The 19,477-nt window shown below is 40.2% G+C and overlaps 2 protein-coding genes across 2 annotated transcripts; both read left to right on the top strand.

Annotated features, from left to right (window-relative positions):
• Nucleotides 1-2,898, top strand: LOC4339869 (uncharacterized). The gene is made up of 3 exons (XM_015785487.2): nt 1-239; nt 1,636-1,762; nt 1,862-2,898. The coding sequence occupies exon 3, from the start codon at nt 1,898-1,900 to the stop codon at nt 2,543-2,545; it is 648 nt and encodes a 215-aa protein (XP_015640973.1). The 5' UTR covers nt 1-239; nt 1,636-1,762; nt 1,862-1,897; the 3' UTR covers nt 2,546-2,898.
• Nucleotides 2,899-6,345: 3,447 nt separating this feature from the next.
• Nucleotides 6,346-8,748, top strand: LOC4339868 (probable polygalacturonase). Its single transcript, XM_015788293.3, has 2 exons — nt 6,346-6,455; nt 7,103-8,748. The coding sequence occupies exons 1-2, from the start codon at nt 6,411-6,413 to the stop codon at nt 8,513-8,515; spliced, it is 1,458 nt and encodes a 485-aa protein (XP_015643779.1). The 5' UTR covers nt 6,346-6,410; the 3' UTR covers nt 8,516-8,748.
• The last annotated feature ends 10,729 nt before the right edge of the window (nt 8,749-19,477 follow it).

Here is a 19,477-nt window from a genome sequence, read left to right as displayed (position 1 = left end):
AATTGATGATATCCGGTTTGGTGCCCGCGGATTCCTTCCTTCCTCCCTCCGTCGCCGCCTTCTCTTCTCTTCTCTTCTCTTCCCCCGCGAGGCCGCGACGCACTCGGTCGCCGCCGGATCTCGACCCCCCTCCGCTCGCCGACTTCGCCTCCTCCCCCCCGGATCTCCACTCGCACCCAACGGATCTCTCCCTCCTCCGCCTTCTCCGCCGCCACTGGGACGCATATAGGTCCATAGGGGTGAGTTCCCCCAATCCTTCATCCTCAATTCTCTCTCTTGTTTCTTACTCAGATGGACAAGGGACGCCAATTGCTTCAATTTTCCATCTTTTTTTTCCGGTCAACTGTACCAGGATAACACTAGTGGTGGTAATTGTTTTTGCATATAGTAGTATTGATCAAATCTGTAAATCTAGGTTATTTCCGAGGATTTGAAAGCCTTACGCTAGATACAAATTTTGCTTGATTTTGTCTACTCTATTAGGAAACTTTTGGCTTTGGCGATCAAATAGGTAAAAATGGGACTCCACTATTTAGGTTCAATTTCCAATTAATGCTATGAGGGGGAATGTCTTGTCATAACTATTTATCCTCTGGATGCCCAAACTTGTAAATTTTGGTTAGTATGTAGCTAACTCCTTGAATAGCTAGTTCCTATGCACTCTTGTTTTCTATGACCCGTCTATATTTCCAATTTCCAAACAAAGTATACACAACAGAATTCACCAGGGGTATTTAGAGTAGCTGTGAAAATTAAAGCCAGAAACTTGTCGCGCTGGGTCCTACTATCCGGCGGTGATTAATGCGTATTGTGCTTGGAAGGAGCCCTGGAGGACCAACAAGCTCCGGGTGGGTGGAATCAGAACCCTTTGGCACGGGCAAGGCAGCTGTGAATTGTATCTTCAGGCTGCATTTTCCCATGCTAAGTGATGAGACAAATAATATTAGTATTAACTGCAGTTACTCAGGATCACTTCTATAGTTTTATGGAGTTTAGTCTGATGTTGGGCTTAGGAAGACAGCTCCTGTCTGATATGAATCTTTTGGTCTTTATTAAATCTGAGACACAAAAGTAGACTTTCCTATGACTAGAAGTATTAATCTTTGATCTTGGGCTCCAGCTATGTGTTATTTAATGATAAGAACTAAATATTCGTGGTCTGCATATTATATCTAAGAATGCAACTCTTTAGTTCTTAGTCTAATTATAATTTCTGGTGCACATAGTACATGGCTGCTAGCATCTTCTTTGCCTTTGTTATTTATATTCCTCTGTTCTCCATATATGTTATTGAAATTTGTAGTTGACAATAGGGTTAAGATACCACTGTCTCTTCCTGAAAAATTCCGAAAACCAAAAGCATATCAAACTTTAATTTTGAAAAAAATGTTCCATTTTTTTTCAACATGGTTTGGCTTGACTTTGCGTTCAGGTTCAACAAGTAATGTATCACCCTCATCTTAGGCCTGTCAGCAAACATATGTTGTACTTGATGGCCTTTATTCCCCGTGTATATTCCTTTGACTGCTAAGAATCACCTTGTATGCTCTCCTGCTTTACTCCAGCATCTGCATTTTGTACCTTCATATATTAGTTCAGTAGTCAGTACCTCACTTTGTTATTTCCTTAATACAGGAGAAGATCCATATGAGTTTGTTGTGCTATGAAAAGGGGCAAAAACTGCGCAGCAAGAAATTATGGGCAAAATTAACAATAGAAGAAACAGTATATTCTTTCAGTCCTGACTCCTGAGTTGATTTAGGTATTCCATCTTGAATTCATTACTGCCTGAATAGCTTCTTCATTAAAATAAAATCTATCATTGAGGTATCTTTTGATTCTGAATCTTTGATTTGTATAGGAACATCACATATAGTGAGAAGGTGGCACATTTTCCATGGATAAGGCTGGAGGCAATCAGGGAGGCAAGGTGTTGAAGAAAGGGAAAAAGAAGCATGCAAAAGATGAGCTGGATCGCCAAAAGCAAGCGGAGAAGAAAAGGCGCCGGTTAGAGAAAGCACTTGCAAACTCGGCTGCTATTATTTCAGAACTGGAGAAGAAACGGCAGCAGAAAAGGGAAGAGCAACAGAGGCTAGATGATGAAGGTGCTGCAATAGCTGAAGCAGTGGCTCTTCATGTTCTCATAGACGAAGACTCCGAGGAACCCTGCCATTTGATGTTGAACAACCTTAGAATATGCAACCACTGGGAGGATTTTGTGGGCTTTGGATTTGCTCCAGATTCACAAGGAGTAGATGCTTATCCTTCTGGCAAACCAACAAGTGTCTCTCATGCTTATGTTCCCCAATTGAGATGGACCAATTGGGGCATGTCCCAGACATTTTCATCATGGGAGCAATTGACGGATTGTGAAGCACCACTCTATCAAGAAGCACTTGCTCAGTCAGATATCCACCCTGGCCCTATAGCCATTGTCTCACCATTGCAGAAGAGGAGGGAGGATCCATTTACCATCCAAGGAGAAGCAGTAGCGGCAGCATCTTCAGCCACTGAGTCTGAAAGTGGTCAGTGGAACCAACAATAGGCTGAACAGAAATACAGAGAGGATTATAAACATACCAAATGCATAATCTGTATGTAGTCACATAAGATGCATCTTTTTATCAGAGTGATACTTAGTTTTTTTTTCTTTTCTTTAGAAACCAAAGTTTGGTATAGGAAAGCCATTTTTACTGTTGCATGTTACGAGTTCAAAGACAAAAATGTTTGGTGTCAGTTAATTATATAGGTGTTGTAATGGGCCCTCCTTGCCTTATTTGATTGAAAGTGTTTGTGGTGTAAACTGCATTTTTAGATGGCCTAGCTAGCTTCCTTGAGAGTTGAGGAGACTAGTGATGAATGATATGATGCTTACCTGATTGTTTCGTTGTGTTGGCATGATCGCATCTCGACCAGAAATGACCTAGCATCTGCATGTTAAATTCCCTCATAGTAGTAGGTCAGATGTGGCTGGAATGGATTATTGATGAATTGTCACCTCCAGGTTGTGATGCTTGTTTTCCTAATTTCTTTCCGGCATATGCATGTACTCTAATTCTAGTGGATAGAAAGTGCATGTATTATTGTTGTCCATGCATGGTTGGGTTGGCTCCTGGCCACCTTCCTTTTTTGCAGCAGTCATTCCATTGTTAATTTGATAGAACAGTGTTAATATTGGATCTGTACTCTCTAGCTATAGTGTGAGTGGTGGGGACTGCATTCCCATCGATCTATATATGTCTCTCACCTTTGTGCGAACTCCCCAAACTGCTTCATGCAAAAAGCCAAAAGGATATGGAGTATATGTTACATAATAGTATAACAAGAACGGTAAGCTCATTTGTGCGTGTGTACGTGGCATGCATCGCACACAAGAGCTACTGCAGATCGATTGTCCATGAACATATTTAGGCCTGAACACCACACATGTCTACTCCTTGCTAGTGTCATGTATGTATGGTGGTATAAACATGTGTTTATATGTGTCATTTTGCTCGTTGCGTGCCTGCTGGGAGAGATTGGAAATTCAAACCATTTTCATTATAAAAAGCTATGTGTCATTTTTTTACTGTTTTATCACTGAAAAATTAAGTAAAAACAAGAGTATATATATCGGCTTGCTAGGTGATTTCTTTTTTTTTTTTAAAAAAAACTAACCGGCACTTAAACCATACCAATTTTATTATATATAGCAGGAGAAAAAGGAAAAGGTACAAGTAAGGAAAGAAATGTAATCTTCGCGGAAAAAAAAAGTACGAGAAAGAAACAAAGTTAAAGGATAAGTTGTGAGAGTCGTTTTACTTCTAGAGCCTAGGTTGAGTTATCCTTGATTTTTCGCCGCCGCCAGCATTATCACCGAAAGCTCTGTGACTCCTTTCAGTTCACTTGAATTTTACTGAGCAATGATCGGGTGATTTAAGTTGAGAATGGAATAGATGGATGGAAAATGGTAGTGGGCGATACCAATCCCATCCCATTACTGGACGGCCGGGCGTGCCACAAACGAAAGGAAAGGAAAGGAAAAGGAGAAACCCTTTTCTCTGACGAAAAGCACCGGGCGTGCGTATAATTTCGGCCTCTTTTCTGACCTTGTAAAAATATGGATTGTGCTTGGACCAGCATATATATTAAGTGATGCATGCATTTTCAATTCCCATATGTAAATATTGTGGTTGGACAAGCATTTTCAGCTGTCTGATATCCTGTAATATGTACATGTGCAGCCTGCTCAAAATAAATAAATTGCTGATCGAGTTGTGAATGTTGTTGTGATGGTGGAGAGCATAGCATATATGGCAGAGCGGCGCCGACCCACTGAAGCTAAGCGCGTAAAGCACGCATGCAGACATGAGGTTGCCACTTGTTACTTGATTAAGTTAAGCTTGCACGCATGCAATGCAAGTGTAGTGTGTGTTTGTAGTGGTACCGAACATGTACTACAGTAGCATTCACTATCTTTTCTGTCTGAATCCTTAAAGCCTCACTGAATAGTATCATAGTAGTATTTGTTTGTAACATTTTTCCTTAACAACTTGTATTCACTGATGTAATGTCTCATTTCTGTCTCATTTCACTGATGTAATGTCTCATTTGCTTGGCTCTCCTAGTTAAAAAAACACTTGTATTCACTGATTAGCAGCAGTAATGAATTAACTGAGGTTCATTTGCATGCTCGGAGTAGGATTACAGTTTGGAACCGGCTGCAGAGGGCAGAGAGCGTACTGAAACTGATTCAGGAGAAGACAGCAACAACTGAAAGGACTGAGCTGATGAACACTCAAGTTCTACTCAACTGAGGCGAGCAAGCATATCCGTATGTATGTTGAGCTCGTGAGCTCGCTTTGCGTAATCCAAGAAAAGGCTAATTAGTAGTAGTAGAGTGAAGGCCGAAAGCATCGTGATCGTGTAATGGGACCGACAACAATAATACGACAATGGTACTAATGCATATACTACGATCCACCCGTGAACCACAAAGAACGACCAATCTCACCAACTATGAACGCCCCGTGACATGGCTGAATTCCTCTCTCTCTCTCTCTCTCTCTCTCTCTCTCTCTGAATCTCTGATAGTAGTACAATACAATGAGACGCAATGCATGAACTATGAACCGGCTTCTTTTTTTTTAAAAAAACTAAACCGGCAGTTTGTCTCTGAATATATGTCCAGTCACCACCCCCACACATGATCTATCCATCAGTAATTCAGTACCAATGTGATCCCTCGGTTGTTCATAAGCTTTTTATTTTTGAGGATCTTGCAAGCTGATTTCATATGGAGTAATACTCATGCACGGATGCACCTGCCCATTTCTATACAAATGAAGGAAATCAAGTGCAAAAGCAGGTTTAATCCTCCTGAATAATAACTACTATACTAACTAGTTGAACCAAAAAGTGCACAAAATTCTAAAGCAATTTGTGGCCACAAAATCCAGCACGAGCGGCGACTTCCCAAAGACCTGTCATGCGTAGGATTGCATGCGCACTGAAACAGAGCACTTCAATTCCGGCGACGACGATGACAAGCACCGCAACATATATATGTGGTTCATCGATCACAACATGAATGAATAGACAAATGAATTGTTCATTACCACCGTCCCACAATCACAGCTTTAACACATGCACTTTTTTTTATCACAAAATACAGCATGTGGTCATTCATACTTCATAGTGCACAATAAAGACTGAAAAAAAAACAGAGCTGATTCAGTAACAGAAAAAAAAACCTTAGTTATAGCTGAAAATTAATTAGGGGGTTTAATTTGAGAATATTGTTATAGAAAAGATATAAACTCGGAGGGTAAATGCTGCTGCCTAATTTCTAGACCCGTGACTGATTGACAGTATCAACCATCTAGTGTTAAGATAGGGAAACAGACAACCTGAAAAGAGAGCACAACACTGAACTGACCATCACATGTGATCTCTGAACTGAACAAACAAGAACTCTACTACTAGTATAAACTGAATGCTTTAGTAGTTCACTAGTTCGTATTAAGTCACAGCGAATATAATCTAGGCATCGATAAGATGAGGCCGGGTGGCCGGTAAAAAGCAAGCTATTGGGCTATTGGCAGGCAGGCAGGCAGCTGAAAAGCTCTACTAGTAAAAAGGTAAATTTTTCACATGAACTGGTAATAGCATAAAGTATTCAGGATGTCAATTTGAAGAGAAAAAGGGAGGAGTCGTACAGAAAAGAAAAGACAGGGAAAGTTAGTGCTGGATTGCATGGATAATAAATCTCACTAATTAATTAATAGTACTAAGGATGAGGCAGGAGTGAGTGCTCAATAGTGCAGAAAGGCCTCCTATAAATCTGCAGCTTCACTCGCCGCTACCATCCAATCCACCCCACTCCATTCTCTCATCTCATCCGTGACCACACTCCACTCTCATCCAGAGCAATGGCGTTGCAAACGCAGCCGGTACCAAATGCGTCACCTCTTCATGTATGTAACTGACTCTGCCTCCATCTTGCTATTTAGTAGCATCATTCATTGCTTGCGTAGCTGTTTCGCTTGCTGTATTCTTTATGGCTGTCCTAAAAATCTTATGAATGGCAGTGCCAGAACGCCCGTTTCATTGTCTTGCAACCTGTTCTTGGTCATTGCTTGTTCCTGTTTCTCTGTACCTAATCTTCTCCTATCCTGAAGAATGCTCTCTTCTTCTCTGAATATTGTACAGTAATGTTTTTTTTTCTTGTCTCGTTTTCTATACTGTATTTAACAATGCTTTAGGAATGCACTACCAACTAAACAAAGATCACGCGCTCCCTGCTTTTTGAATCCCAATTTCTGGTTAAAATTTTCTGTCGGGTGTGTCGGACAGTGCAGTAGTACAAATTATGTGAGCTTTCACTGTCAAAGTCTGAAATTCATCACCACCTTTTCCCCTCTATTATAAGGAGTATAGTATTTGTTTTCACTAAATTTTCTGTCCAATTAGCAATCTCCATCCCCTTTTCTGTCGAAGTAACTAGCAAGCACAGTAGATTGAGAAATCTGAGTATGTCGAAATCTGCAATTTTTCATATTTTCCTCCCTTTTATTTAGGAGAGTACTTTAGTAAATAAGATGATCTTAATTTGTTGGCACAGGTTCTTCGGTCCGTATGCGTCCTCCTCCTGGCCGCGTCGGCGACGGTGGCGGCGCGGCGCCACGGCCCGGCGGCGCCCATCGCCGGGCAGAGCATGTACCTGGCGCCGAGCTGCCGCGCGCACACGGCGTCGCTGACGGACTTCGGCGGCGTGGGCGACGGCACGACGTCGAACACGGCGGCTTTCAAGTCGGCGGTGGACCACCTGTCGCAGTACTCCGGCGAGGGCGGCGGCGGGGCGATGCTGTACGTGCCGGCGGGGAAGTGGCTCACTGGGCCGTTCAACCTGACGAGCCACTTCACCCTGTTCCTCCACAGCGACGCCGTCATCCTGGGGTCCCAGGACATGGGCGAGTGGCCCATCATCGATCCCCTCCCGTCGTACGGCCGCGGCCGCGACAAGGCCGGCGGCCGGTACGCGAGCCTGATCGGCGGGTCCAACCTGACGGACGTGGTGATCACCGGCGCGAACGGGACGATCGACGGGCAGGGGGCGATGTGGTGGTCCAAGTTCCATTCGAACAAGCTCAAGTACACGCGTGGGTACCTGATCGAGGTGATGCACTCGGACACGGTGGTGATATCGAACGTGACGCTGGTGAACTCGCCGGCGTGGAACATCCACCCGGTGTACAGCAGCAACATCGTGGTGCAGGGGGTGACGATCCTGGCACCGACGCACTCGCCCAACACCGACGGCATCAACCCGGACTCGTGCTCCCACGTCCGCATCGAGGACTGCTACATCGTGTCCGGCGACGACTGCGTGGCGATCAAGTCCGGGTGGGACGAGTACGGGATCGCGTACGGGATGCCCAGCCAGCACATCGTGGTGCGGAGGCTGACGTGCGTGTCGCCGACGAGCGCGGTGATCGCGCTGGGCAGCGAGATGTCGGGCGGGATCAGCGACGTGCGGGCGGAGGACATAACGGCGGTGAACTCGGAGTCGGCGGTGCGGATCAAGACGGCGGTGGGGCGTGGGGCGTACGTGCGCGACGTGTTCGTCCGGGGGATGTCGCTGGACACCATGAAGTGGGTGTTCTGGATGACGGGGAACTACAAGTCCCACCCGGACGACGGCTACGACCCCAACGCCATCCCCGTCGTGGACAACATCAGCTACCAGGACGTGGTGGCCACGGGGGTGTACAAGGAGGCCGCCAGGCTGGAGGGCATCCAGGGCGCCCCCTTCCGCGGCATCTGCATCGCCAACGTCACCGCCACGCTCTCCAAGTCGCGCAAGTACCCGTGGACCTGCACCGACATCGAGGGGGTGTCCACCGGCGTCACGCCGGCGCCGTGCCAGCCGCTGCAGGGGGCGCACGATGGCGCCTGCCCGTTCCCCACGGACACGCTGCCCATCGACCAGCTCGTCATGCAGCAGTGCGCCTACTCCGTCCCGGCCTCCATCTAGCTGATCTGGCTGCAGCCTGCAGCGCTGTAGCTGTAGCTGTGACCGTCGTTACTACTACAACACTAGCCTCTGCGTGCGGTCTTCTGAAACAAAAACAATAACCCAGAGTGACCTTTCTGACTGTGCTGCTTCACAGCGCTCGCTCTGCGTCATGTCAGTGCTGCCTCTCCTTGCTCTGCAATTATGTAACTTAAACTTCAGTTCGTGAAATACAAATGAGAAATTAGTCGTCAGCCACTTTGCATGCTTATATTCTGATGAAAGAAAATCTTTGACATCTTTCTATGGCAACTTTTAACTATGGCGTCAGTCTTATACAGCGCAGCGCTCGATTGTCAATTGTCTGTCAAACAATAATTAATCAGAGATCACTGTGTTAAACAATAGAGATGCTGCTGCTTACGTTACTGCATAACTGATTCGTTTCCGATGCTGTATAGGTGTTTTCCTTGTGTATGTAGAATCTGTATAGGTTAGTAATATACGATTCGGTCTTGAGTTGTACTATTGCTGTATCGTATATAATGACTTGAACAGCCTCCACGAGAGGTAGATTGCCTCAATAGTTTTTACACACTGCTGCCTAAGAGTATACATACATCGCTCTCTCTATCTGTGTGTGCGCTGGTGTCACTGCCTGCTTCATCTGCTTAATGTCTACTCCCTCTGTCCCAAGAAAACTTAACCTAATACTAGGTTGCTTTTTTTTTGACAGAGGGAGTACTCCATAACTTTTTTTTGAACGACTCGCACGAGACGGTGCGAAGTTCTATTGATAGAGCAGGAAAAAATTACAAGATTACAACCCTAGAGGGTCGTAACCAGGAAAAAGGAAAAAAAATATACCAACACCCGCACACCGACAGCGCCAACACACAACCCGGGAGGAGGATAGCACCGGACCGGCCACCGCTAAGCGTGACCGACCGCCGCTAGACCAACAAAGGAACACAGACAAGATCGCCCTCTAAGGGATGCCAAAAACGACGTCTTCAAGAAGAGAAGCGACCGAAAAAACCGCCGCCGCCTTCCGTCGGGGCTCAAAGGAGCCGAGACTAGGCTTTTGCCCGGCAACCGCCCTTGAAGGGTGAGACAGCACGACAACGCCCTCAGGAGGGGGAATGAACCATTGTCGTCGGCCCGGCCAAGGCCGGACTAGGTTTTCACCCGCTGCTCACCACCTGCAAATCCTTGGCTGACGCACCGGTGCTCCACCACCTCTCCAGCTCTGCCGACATACGGGACCCCTGCACTGGCGTCTCCCGCCAGCCAGTCTTCGTGCGCCAAAGACCACGCCATACCCACCGGCCGCTCCTCCTCGCACCAAGGTCGCCTCCTCCACCGCCGGTCGCGCCTCTCGCGCCAAGCTGGCCTCCATCTCCGCCGCTCGCGCCTCTCGCACCGAGCCGGCCTCCGCTGTCATCGGCTATGCCACTCTGTGCCAAGCCGGTCTCCGACCCCTCCTCCAAACAATGCTGCGCCGGTCCGATGTAGCCGTCTGCCACGCCCTCAGCCAGTCGTCCGAGGCCACCATGCCTCCGGCGACCGTGGTCACCGCAACCGCAGCCACTGCTGCCGAACGCACCACCATGCCTCCTCTCACCGTGCCACAGCAGCCGCTGACGCCGCCGCTGCGACGAGCTCCGAGGCCTCTGCCTCCGCACCGACGGGCGTTGCCGCTACTGCCTCAGGCTGCAGCCGCGGCTGCCACTGGCACCGCCACCATTGCCCATCACCAGCCGCGCCGCCGACACCGTCGTTCCCAAGCCTCGCGCCGCCGTCGCTGCCGTGCAGCCGCCGTCACTCGGCCCGCTGCCACCAGGGCCGGCGGCGCTGCAGCCGTCACTCGCCCCCCAGCGGCGCGAGCACCGCTGCCCGCGCGCATCTCACCGTCGGGGCGGCCGCCGCCGGCTGCCGTGCAAGTCGTCGCCGTCGCGTCGCCGTGCCGTCGCCGCCGCCTCGTCGTGCCGGCGTCGCCGGCCTTGTCGCGTCGCCGCGCCGCGGCCTCCTCCGCCACCAGCACCCACTCTGGCCAGGGGATGGCCAGATTCGGCGAAGGTGAAGCCAGATCCGCCGTCTCCTTGCCGGCATTGGCCGCCGCCGTTCGCCGCCTCTCCCGCGCTAAGAGGGGTCGCCGCCATTATGGCTCGCCCGCCGACTTTCCGGCGGCGGAGAGGTGGGGGAGGGGGGAGAGGAAAGGCGGCGGCGCTGCTAGGGTTTTGCCCCCCGGGTCGCCAGCGCGTGGGCGACGCGGGGGGGGGGGAGTCCTCCAAGGTAATTAAAAACGGAAAGGCTATATTACTGTCGCATGATATTTGAGTCCTCAATCATTCTTTTTTGGGCTGTTAGATATGGTTGAGATTCGTGCAGTTGAGTTCTGTGATTTGGACTATTTTTAGTTCGGGCTAAATGTGGGCCTTCTTCTGACTTTTTGTTTGGGCTGACAGTTGGACTTTTTGTTTGGGCTGGACTTGCCTTTATGTTTTCTTCGGGCTTAAGTTGGGCTTCTTCTAGGTTGGGCTCGTTTTTTTTATTTTTTTTGTTTTCATGTGGAACCCACAATTACTGTTCAAATTTCGGAATACGCGCCTATCTTTTTGCTGGCATTGACCGTGTCGGAGAGAGAGAGAGAGAGAGAGAGAGAGAGAGTTGGAGAGAACTTTTTCTCGTTCTCTTCTCTGGGAGGTGAGAGAAACAGAGAGAGAGGCGACCATTTCGGCGATTTTGCCGTCGTCAACGCGAGGGATTCCGCCGCGGCGTTGATCTGGCGATTCCGCCGGAGCGGCGTGAGGGTGATTCGTCGGTGAGTACTTGCTCATCTTCCTCCTTCTTCCCTTCGAGTGTCGACGGAATCGGTAGCCATCTGGATGCGTGATTTTTTTGGGTAGTTCGTATATGATTTGTGGTCGAATTTGTTGATGCATAGGATTTGGGGATCAAGTTTTTTTTGCAACCAGTACTAGTAGTTTTGCGTGGTGGGCTTTTGCTTTTTGGAGATTGTGATGTTTTGCTTCTCACAACGATGTCATGTTGTTCGTGTATGATTTGGTGTTTGAATCTTCGATCTAGTTGTTATCTGGACTTGATTCAGTTTAGATCTGAGGATGAATGTACTGGATTTAATAGAACATGATGTGGGATTTGAAGTTGTTGTGCTCTTGATTTAATAGAACGTGATGTGTGATGTAGATATGATTTTAATTCACTAGGCTGATTTATTTTGTGTAGTTTCGCCAATATAAATTCAGATCTATGATTTAACTGTGTGATTTTTTGCTTTTGCATCTGTTTATCATTGTTGTTGCATTTGTTCTGTGTTTTGCATGGTTTCCCCCCTATCCCCAACTTGTGCTACCGATTTGTGTTGCAACTAGGTGCTCACAAGCAGGAGGACAAATTGTTTGTGATGTGATGCTTTTTATTATTCTTTCTATAAGTTTTTTCTGGATATAATGTAAGGTTTATGTGATTTTTAGTACTCTATCTGATGATAGGGATGTAACTTGTAATGTGTTTTGGTATTGTAGTTATTTTAATTTGATCTTAATGTAATTCTCTTTGCTATGTATGTTTTCTCTGAGATCAAATGGATGTAGAACTTTGTTTTTACCAAAAGGGATTGATGTAACATTTTTATTTCAATAGGAATATGATTTATCTTAACCAATCATTTCAACCTTATTTCAATTTTTTTGTACTCCTGATTTGTTGTACTTATGTTCATGCTACAGAAGCTCAACTTCAATTTGAAAAGTTTTACTAGCACAGTGTTGATGATTTACTAGCACAGTGTTGATGAGTTGCACGATTAGCTCATGTTTTTGTTGATGTGTATTTGTTGTGCAGTGCCAAAAGGTCTGTGTGTTCATGTATCCAAGGAGCATATAAGGTTAGACAAGGTTTGTGTTATTCAATTTCTATTAAGATTCATGGTCTTTTTCTTATGTGAATTAATTTCCCTTGTATAGTCTTGTAGTTTGTTTACTTTTGTATGTAACCTGTTGTGTGTAATGACCATGTTGTATTTTTTTTCATCCATTTTTTGAACTCACTGAGTATTTGATAATTTCAGATCATCGCCTAACCAGAAAGAACACTATTTGTTTATGTTTTTGTGCTATATTTTTCAGTACTGCATCGCTATGCAGAAGTTACACATTGATTTTAAATTTATATTTGGTAGCTTTGGTTGGCATACATAGTAGTGCATTGCATTTTTCCCTCTCTGAATATGTTCAATGCTTTTTATGATTTTTTTTGCTAGCTGATTTTTGATGGGGCTTTCTGCAATGCATCACTACATTGTGCAATGTTCATATCCTTACCTAATTGTACACCATTTTCTTTTGCATGTGTATGCCCTAGTGAATTACATTAATTTTGTATGTATGTTTGTGAACTTAATTTTTTTAACCCATGGGCCTTTCTCTGTTTGCCCCAATTTCATATAATATTTTAATGTTTTGCCCCATTTTTGCTGATAACAAATTTTGAACAGATGGTTCGCCAAAAGCGCTCAAAATTGGAGGATTGTAGCCAGTCTTTAAATGAATCTGATGATATTCATTCTGAATCGTTGCCAAATAATGATGATAACTACCAATGTGATTCTAGTGATAATAGTGACAGTAATGTAAGTTTTTTTTTAACTTGTTACTTTTCTTTTTACTGTGATTCTGGTGATAATTGTGACAGTCATGTAAGTTTTTTTTTAACTTGTTACTTTTGTTTTACTTTTGCACTAATGCTTCATTGATATGCATTTGCACAGTTTTAATTTTTCTTTTTTTATTTTCAGCATATGGATGTACCTTCACAAGACCATCTTAATGTAATTTCTACAAATGATCTTAATGTAATTTCTGTTGTAGCCATGTTTCATAGCACATTTGCAATGTTTTAATTGTTTAATATGTTTTCTTAGGATATGGATGTTTCACAACCACATGTAAATGAAATTTCTACAAATGAACTTCTGAAAACTTTGAAAAGAAAACTCAGTAAGTCTAAAAGAAGTGAAGATGATAACATTAAGGTAATTATTTTGTTTGTTATTTTTCATTTTATATTTTCCATCATTTTTGTTTTTAATTTTGAATTTTTTTAGATGAAAAGGTCTGAATCTATTGAATTGGACAATGATGTAATGATAAATCAGGTTCTACGTGATATCATACAAATGGATCAGATTATCAACAATTTGAAAAAAAAGCTTAATATTCATCACAACATAGGTGATCAAAATTTGAAGGTTAGTTTTTTGCAATGCCCTTTTATATCTATGTTTGGTTTTTATTTATTAATTAATTTGTTTTATTTTCTTTTTGTTAGGACAAAAATGTTGACACTGATTTGAAGTCTGATGCATTCTCTAGATTCTCTGTCAAATATTTCTCAAAAGTTCTTGATTCTTTAAGTCCACATCACAAAACAGTCATTGAAAATTCTTGTTTTCGAAGCATGCTGCTATTTGACAAGTGTTTTGTTCCCAATTCTTTTGCTCTTTGGATTGCAAAACAAGTAGATGTGAACTGTTCTGATATAGTTTTGGGCCAAAAACTTATTCCATTGAACAAGCAATCTGTCCATGTTGTGCTAGGCCTCCATGTTGGTGGTAGTACAATCCATTCAAAATTTGATTCTGGCAAACAAAAGATTCTTCATATTTTTGGGAAAACTTCTATTCCTTCTGTCAAGTTCTTTGGAGAAAAGTTAATTAAAAATGAAGAACTTCCTGATGATCAAATTCTCATCTGCTTTATGATTGTTTCCTTGAATTGCTTCCTTTGTCCGAACTCTTCTTTGATTCCGAGTACAAAATACCTAAGTGCCTTTGAAGACATGGACTTAATTGAAAGTTTGGACTGGTGCAAGTTAGTTTTTGACTGGTTGATGGATCACATTAGCAAGCTTGAGAAATTGAAAACTTTTGGTGGTTGTTTATTACATTTAACGGTAAATATTTTTTCCCTCCATTTATGCTTATTTATATTTTGTACTAAATGACTATTCATTTAATTTCTATATTCAATGTTTCATAGGTTAATTACCTGGATTTTCTCAACTTTGGTTCACAAAAAGTATTACTTGATACACCAAGAATTAAAGTTTGGAAAAGATATATGATTAAGGACTATTCCAAATTTGATAAAATATCTGAAAGAGTGTATGGAAAAACACCAGTCAATGATATTGCTTCAACTTGTTACCAAATGGTAAATGTTCAGTTTTTTTTCAAATTTTTATCTTTTCAAGTTCTAATAAATTTTCTTAGATTGGAATTGAAAATTCTGTTTTAATTTTTTAGGTGGATAATAGCTCATCTTCATTTGCTGATATGCTCAAAAGTTCTGTTGGTGATCTGTTGCCAAGTGATGTTCAAGACAAAATTTATCATTTGCTCTACAATCATTTTGGAAAACAAGATGAAATCTTTGAAGACAAAGCTAAGAAACTTCTTATAGATGTGCTGTTGTTGTTAGCTGATTGCAGTTCCTGTTTCGTCGGAGATGACTTATATAACTACCACTAACTGCACATGAAAATTCAGGTTATTACTTTTAATTTATGAATTTTGTTGTTTATTTTATTTTTAATTTTTTTCCATTCATATGTCTTGATTTTTTTTATAAATTTTAAATTAATGAATTGAACCAGATCATGAACAAGATGAAGAAATTAATGATGATGTTAATCAAGCTGTGCAAAAAAATAACAATATCACCTCATCTACAAAGGTACATTGTTTTCTCTTCTCATTTCAATTTTTTTTATTCTAATAGTCATGTGAATCATTAAACATTTTTTGTCCTTTTATTTTTTTTTTGTAGGGAAACAGTAAAACAGTACTAGATGATGACAAGTTGCCAATTCCAAATGAAGAATTTAATCCTGTGAATAAGTCTACCAATTTGAATTCTTCAGAACAGGTTTTTTTTTCATTTTTATTTCAATCATTATAATATGAATAGATAGAACTCTAATTGTTGATAGTTTTTAACTGTCATTTTTTATTTGTGTAGATTAAATATATCAACATTGATGAAATAATGAAGAAGTTGAACAAAACAGGTTATTTTTTTTCTAGATTTGTTAATCTGTTTTAAAAAAAATTAAATATGAATTATTGATGTTTCTGCCTATTTATCATTGAAGGTCATGTTCCTATTAATCCACCAGATGAAACAGAGAAAAATTCTGCCTTGACAGGTTAATTTTTCTCAATGGAATATCTTTTGTTTTTACTTGTAGATCTTTAACTGTTCTAGCAAAAAAAATTGAGTTATTGTAATATTTCATTCTTTTTGTCATGTGATTTTAGTGCACTGTACTATGATCCTCTTACTTTTTGTTGCCATATTTTTGTTTCTAATTCTTGTGTTATTGCTGTAGCTCGAAACAATCAACTTTTTCGACCGTCTTTTAAAATCTGGGATTCTGATGATAACCTCCATCGTGAAAAATGATGATTTCAAAAAAGAAATTACACCTGCTCATCTTGTAGATTCACATTAAGTTATTCCTGATTCATACTCCCCAAATCCTGTTTTAATAAATAAGGTACTTGTCTAATAACTTCAAACTTCATAAGGAATACTTTTTTAGAACATTATATTGATTTATACAAATCTTGCAGATCACTCCAAGAAAGTTGTCTCAAACTTTTGTTGCTGCTGTTGAAAGCCCAATAATCTGTTCAGATAGTCCGGTAATTCTGACATTAATTGCTTTCTTTATTTCTTCTGTATATACAAACTAAACTTGCATTTGTTAAATTTGAAATTTTAGGATAAGATGTATATGGTGACACTTGAAAATTCAACTTCTCCTACTGCTTCTCTCAATGAAAACAAAGAAAATGAAAAAGGTTGTCACATGATCAAGGTATGAATAATCTCATAGTTTATTTTCATTGATGATCCCTTTTTGAAATTAAATGGTGTTTAAAAATTTTGCTAATCCCATTTTTGCATTGTTATTCTCCATAGTTTTGTTGTAATTCTTGTAGGTTACAATGTATTTCAGTTCTAGTTAATAACAAACATTCTTTCTTTTTTTATTCCAAAAGGTCTTTCTTCTCACTGCTTATTCATTACTTTTTATTAAGTTTATAATCTCAAGTTTGTAAGTTTGCTGTTGAGCATCACTAGTTTATTTGCTGAACTGTTATTTCATATTGATATTTCAAATCTTTCATGCCCTGTACCTTACTTTTATTTATCATTTTTCTGTTCTGGTTATAAGCTAATAATTATTTTTTTTCTTTCTAGTTATTTTGATCTCCTTTTTTTAATATGTTTCTAACTGTACTATTTAATTAATCTGTTCAATCTCAGGATTCCCCTGATGTTGTTTTTGTTGGTGAAAAGAAATTCTCTAAGAAATGTGCTGATATTGGAAACAAAACCAACATGATGTACAATAAAATGAATAGAATTCTGTTAGATTCTCAGAAATAAAACTTCAAAACCTTTGCTAGTCCAGAAAGAGTTTTGTTATGCAATATGAAGAATTTCAATCCAAGTACTTATGGAATAAAGTTAGAGTTATTTTTTTCATTACTTACAGTGATTTAATACTGGAATTACAGTGTTTCATATATGTAATTTAGCTATAATTCTCTGTAACTTGTTCTGTTGTATCTTAAGTTCTTGCATCTTTAGTTCTGTTCAGCATAATGTGATCTGCTAATTTTTAAATAGAAGCAGTTGTACCAAAAACAATGAAGTTATCATTTCCTGTCAATTATGAGAACTATCTTGATATGTATCTTTTTTTATGTGACTCCTGCTAAACAGATTTTAATTTTTTACATGAAATCTGCTAGTATGTTTTCTTGTCCCTAATCTACATATAACTCAATCATCTTTTTTTTTGTTTTTTCAAGGATATACCAAATGATACAATTCCTTGAATTTTAAGGTAAATACTTTTTCCTTTTTTTATTACCTTCCATCAAATCAATGTTTCTCCCTTCTCCTTTTTCCTTACCACTCTTGCTTTGTGTTTCCTTCCATATGGCTCCTGCATAGAAAGAAAGAAAATATTGTTGAAACAAATTATGACTTAATCAATCTGATATATAAGTAGGATTACACTAAATATGTATTTGTAATACAGTGAAATGCTACAATGAAAAAACACAACTTTAATCAATTCATTCTTGATGTTTAACTAGCAAGTTCTGAAACATAGAGTGTATTTCCCAATCTTTTTCATAAGTCCATTTACAGTAAACATATATTTGTATTACAGTGAAATTATACTGTAATTCCAGTAAACAGAAGCTGTAACTACTTAAAAATCCAACTGTAATTGATATTTTCTCTCTGATATGTGATTTTGCCTATTTTTTGTTGTTGCCAGATGATGAATAATATAATTTTAATTAAGCAAATCAAATTTCTGCATGTCATCAGGCAAGAAAATTAATAATCCTAAGTAAAAAAGAATTATTAAATTCCTTGTCTGATGATGTGCAGAGCTTTGAGGTGCTTTTTTATATCTGATGGCATTTTTTAAAAAATTTCAAACTCATTTTAATCTTCTTATTGTGAAGAAAATTTGAATTTATCTTGTTCACCTGATTCTTTTTCTTCTATTTCCATAGAACTCTTGCTTTGTTTCTCCTTTTGTATGACACCTGCATAGAAAGAATAAATTAAGATTGCAAAAGAACTTTTAAATTTCTAAACCAGCAAGTTCTAAAACATAGAGTGTATTTCCCATTCTTTTTCATAAGTCCATTTACAGTAAACATATATTTGTATTACAGTGAAATTATACTGTAATTCGAATAAACAAAAACTGTAACTACTTAAAAATCCAACTGTAATTGATGTTTTCTCTCTGATATGTGATTTTGCCTATTTTTTGTTGTTGCCAGATGATGAATAATATCATTTTAATTAAGCAAATCAAATTTATGCACGTCATCAAGCAAGAAAATTAATAATCCTAAGTAAAAAGAATTATTAAATTCCTTGTCTGATGATGTGCAAAGCTTTGAGGTGCTTTTTTATATCTGATGGCATTTTTTTAAAAATTTCAAACTCATTTTAATCTTCTTATTGTGAAGAAAATTTGAATTTATCTTGTTCACCTGATTCTTTTTCTTCTATTTCCATAGAACTCTTGCTTTGTTTCTCCTTTTGTATGACACCTGCATAGAAAGAATAAATTAAGATTGCAAAGAACTTTTGTATTTCTAAACCAGCAAGTTCTGAAACATAGAGTGTATTTACCATTCTTTTTCATAAGTCCATTTACAGTAAACATATATTTGTATTACAGTGAAATTATACTGTAATTCCAGTAAACAGAAACTGTAACTACTTAAAAATCCAACTACAATCAATTTGATAATTGATTATAGACACTGAAGTGAACAAATGAATCAGTTTGTATAATTCTTTCAAAATAATTTTAATATTACACTAAGTATGTATTTCAATTACAGTGTAATGCTACTATAATTCAAGTTAAAATTTACTGTAACTTTTTTACCTGTATTTTTTCCTTCTATTTCCTTAGAACTTTTGCATTCTTTGTCCTTTTGTATGACACTTGTAAAGAAATAATCAAGCAAGTCTTTAAATGTTTTTCAAACCTGTATGAGTCTGTTCCATAAGTAGTATTACAGTAAATAAGTATTTCAATTACAGTGTAATGCTACTGTAATTCCAGTTAAAATTTACTGTAACTCTTGTTTACCTGTGTTTTTTCTTTCTTTTTCCTTAGAACTTTTACATTCTTTTTCCTTTTCTATGACACCTGCAAAGAAATAATGAAGCAAGTCTTTAAATGTTCTATATACCTGTATGAAATGTGATTTCTAATTGTTCTGTGTACATTGCCCTGGATGCTTTTCTAAATGGCAAAGTCAGCGAAATATAAAATTACTTGTTAATATGACAGTTATTAACTGAATCACTGTCTTTTATTAAAAAATCACACATCAAG

The sequence above is a fragment of the Oryza sativa genome, chromosome 6 (assembly GCF_034140825.1).
Source record: "Oryza sativa Japonica Group chromosome 6, ASM3414082v1".
NCBI classification, from domain to species: domain Eukaryota; kingdom Viridiplantae; phylum Streptophyta; class Magnoliopsida; order Poales; family Poaceae; genus Oryza; species Oryza sativa.
This window is presented reverse-complemented; position numbering and strand designations above follow the sequence as displayed.

Coding starts and splice junctions, on each gene's coding strand:
- LOC4339869 (XM_015785487.2), top strand. CDS start 1,898: ATGGATAAGGCTGGAGGCAATCAGGGAGGCAAGGTGTTGAAGAAAGGG.
- LOC4339868 (XM_015788293.3), top strand. CDS start 6,411: ATGGCGTTGCAAACGCAGCCGGTACCAAATGCGTCACCTCTTCAT. Junction 6,456..7,102: donor CAAATGCGTCACCTCTTCAT/GTATGTAACTGA, acceptor TTGTTGGCACAG/GTTCTTCGGTCCGTATGCGT.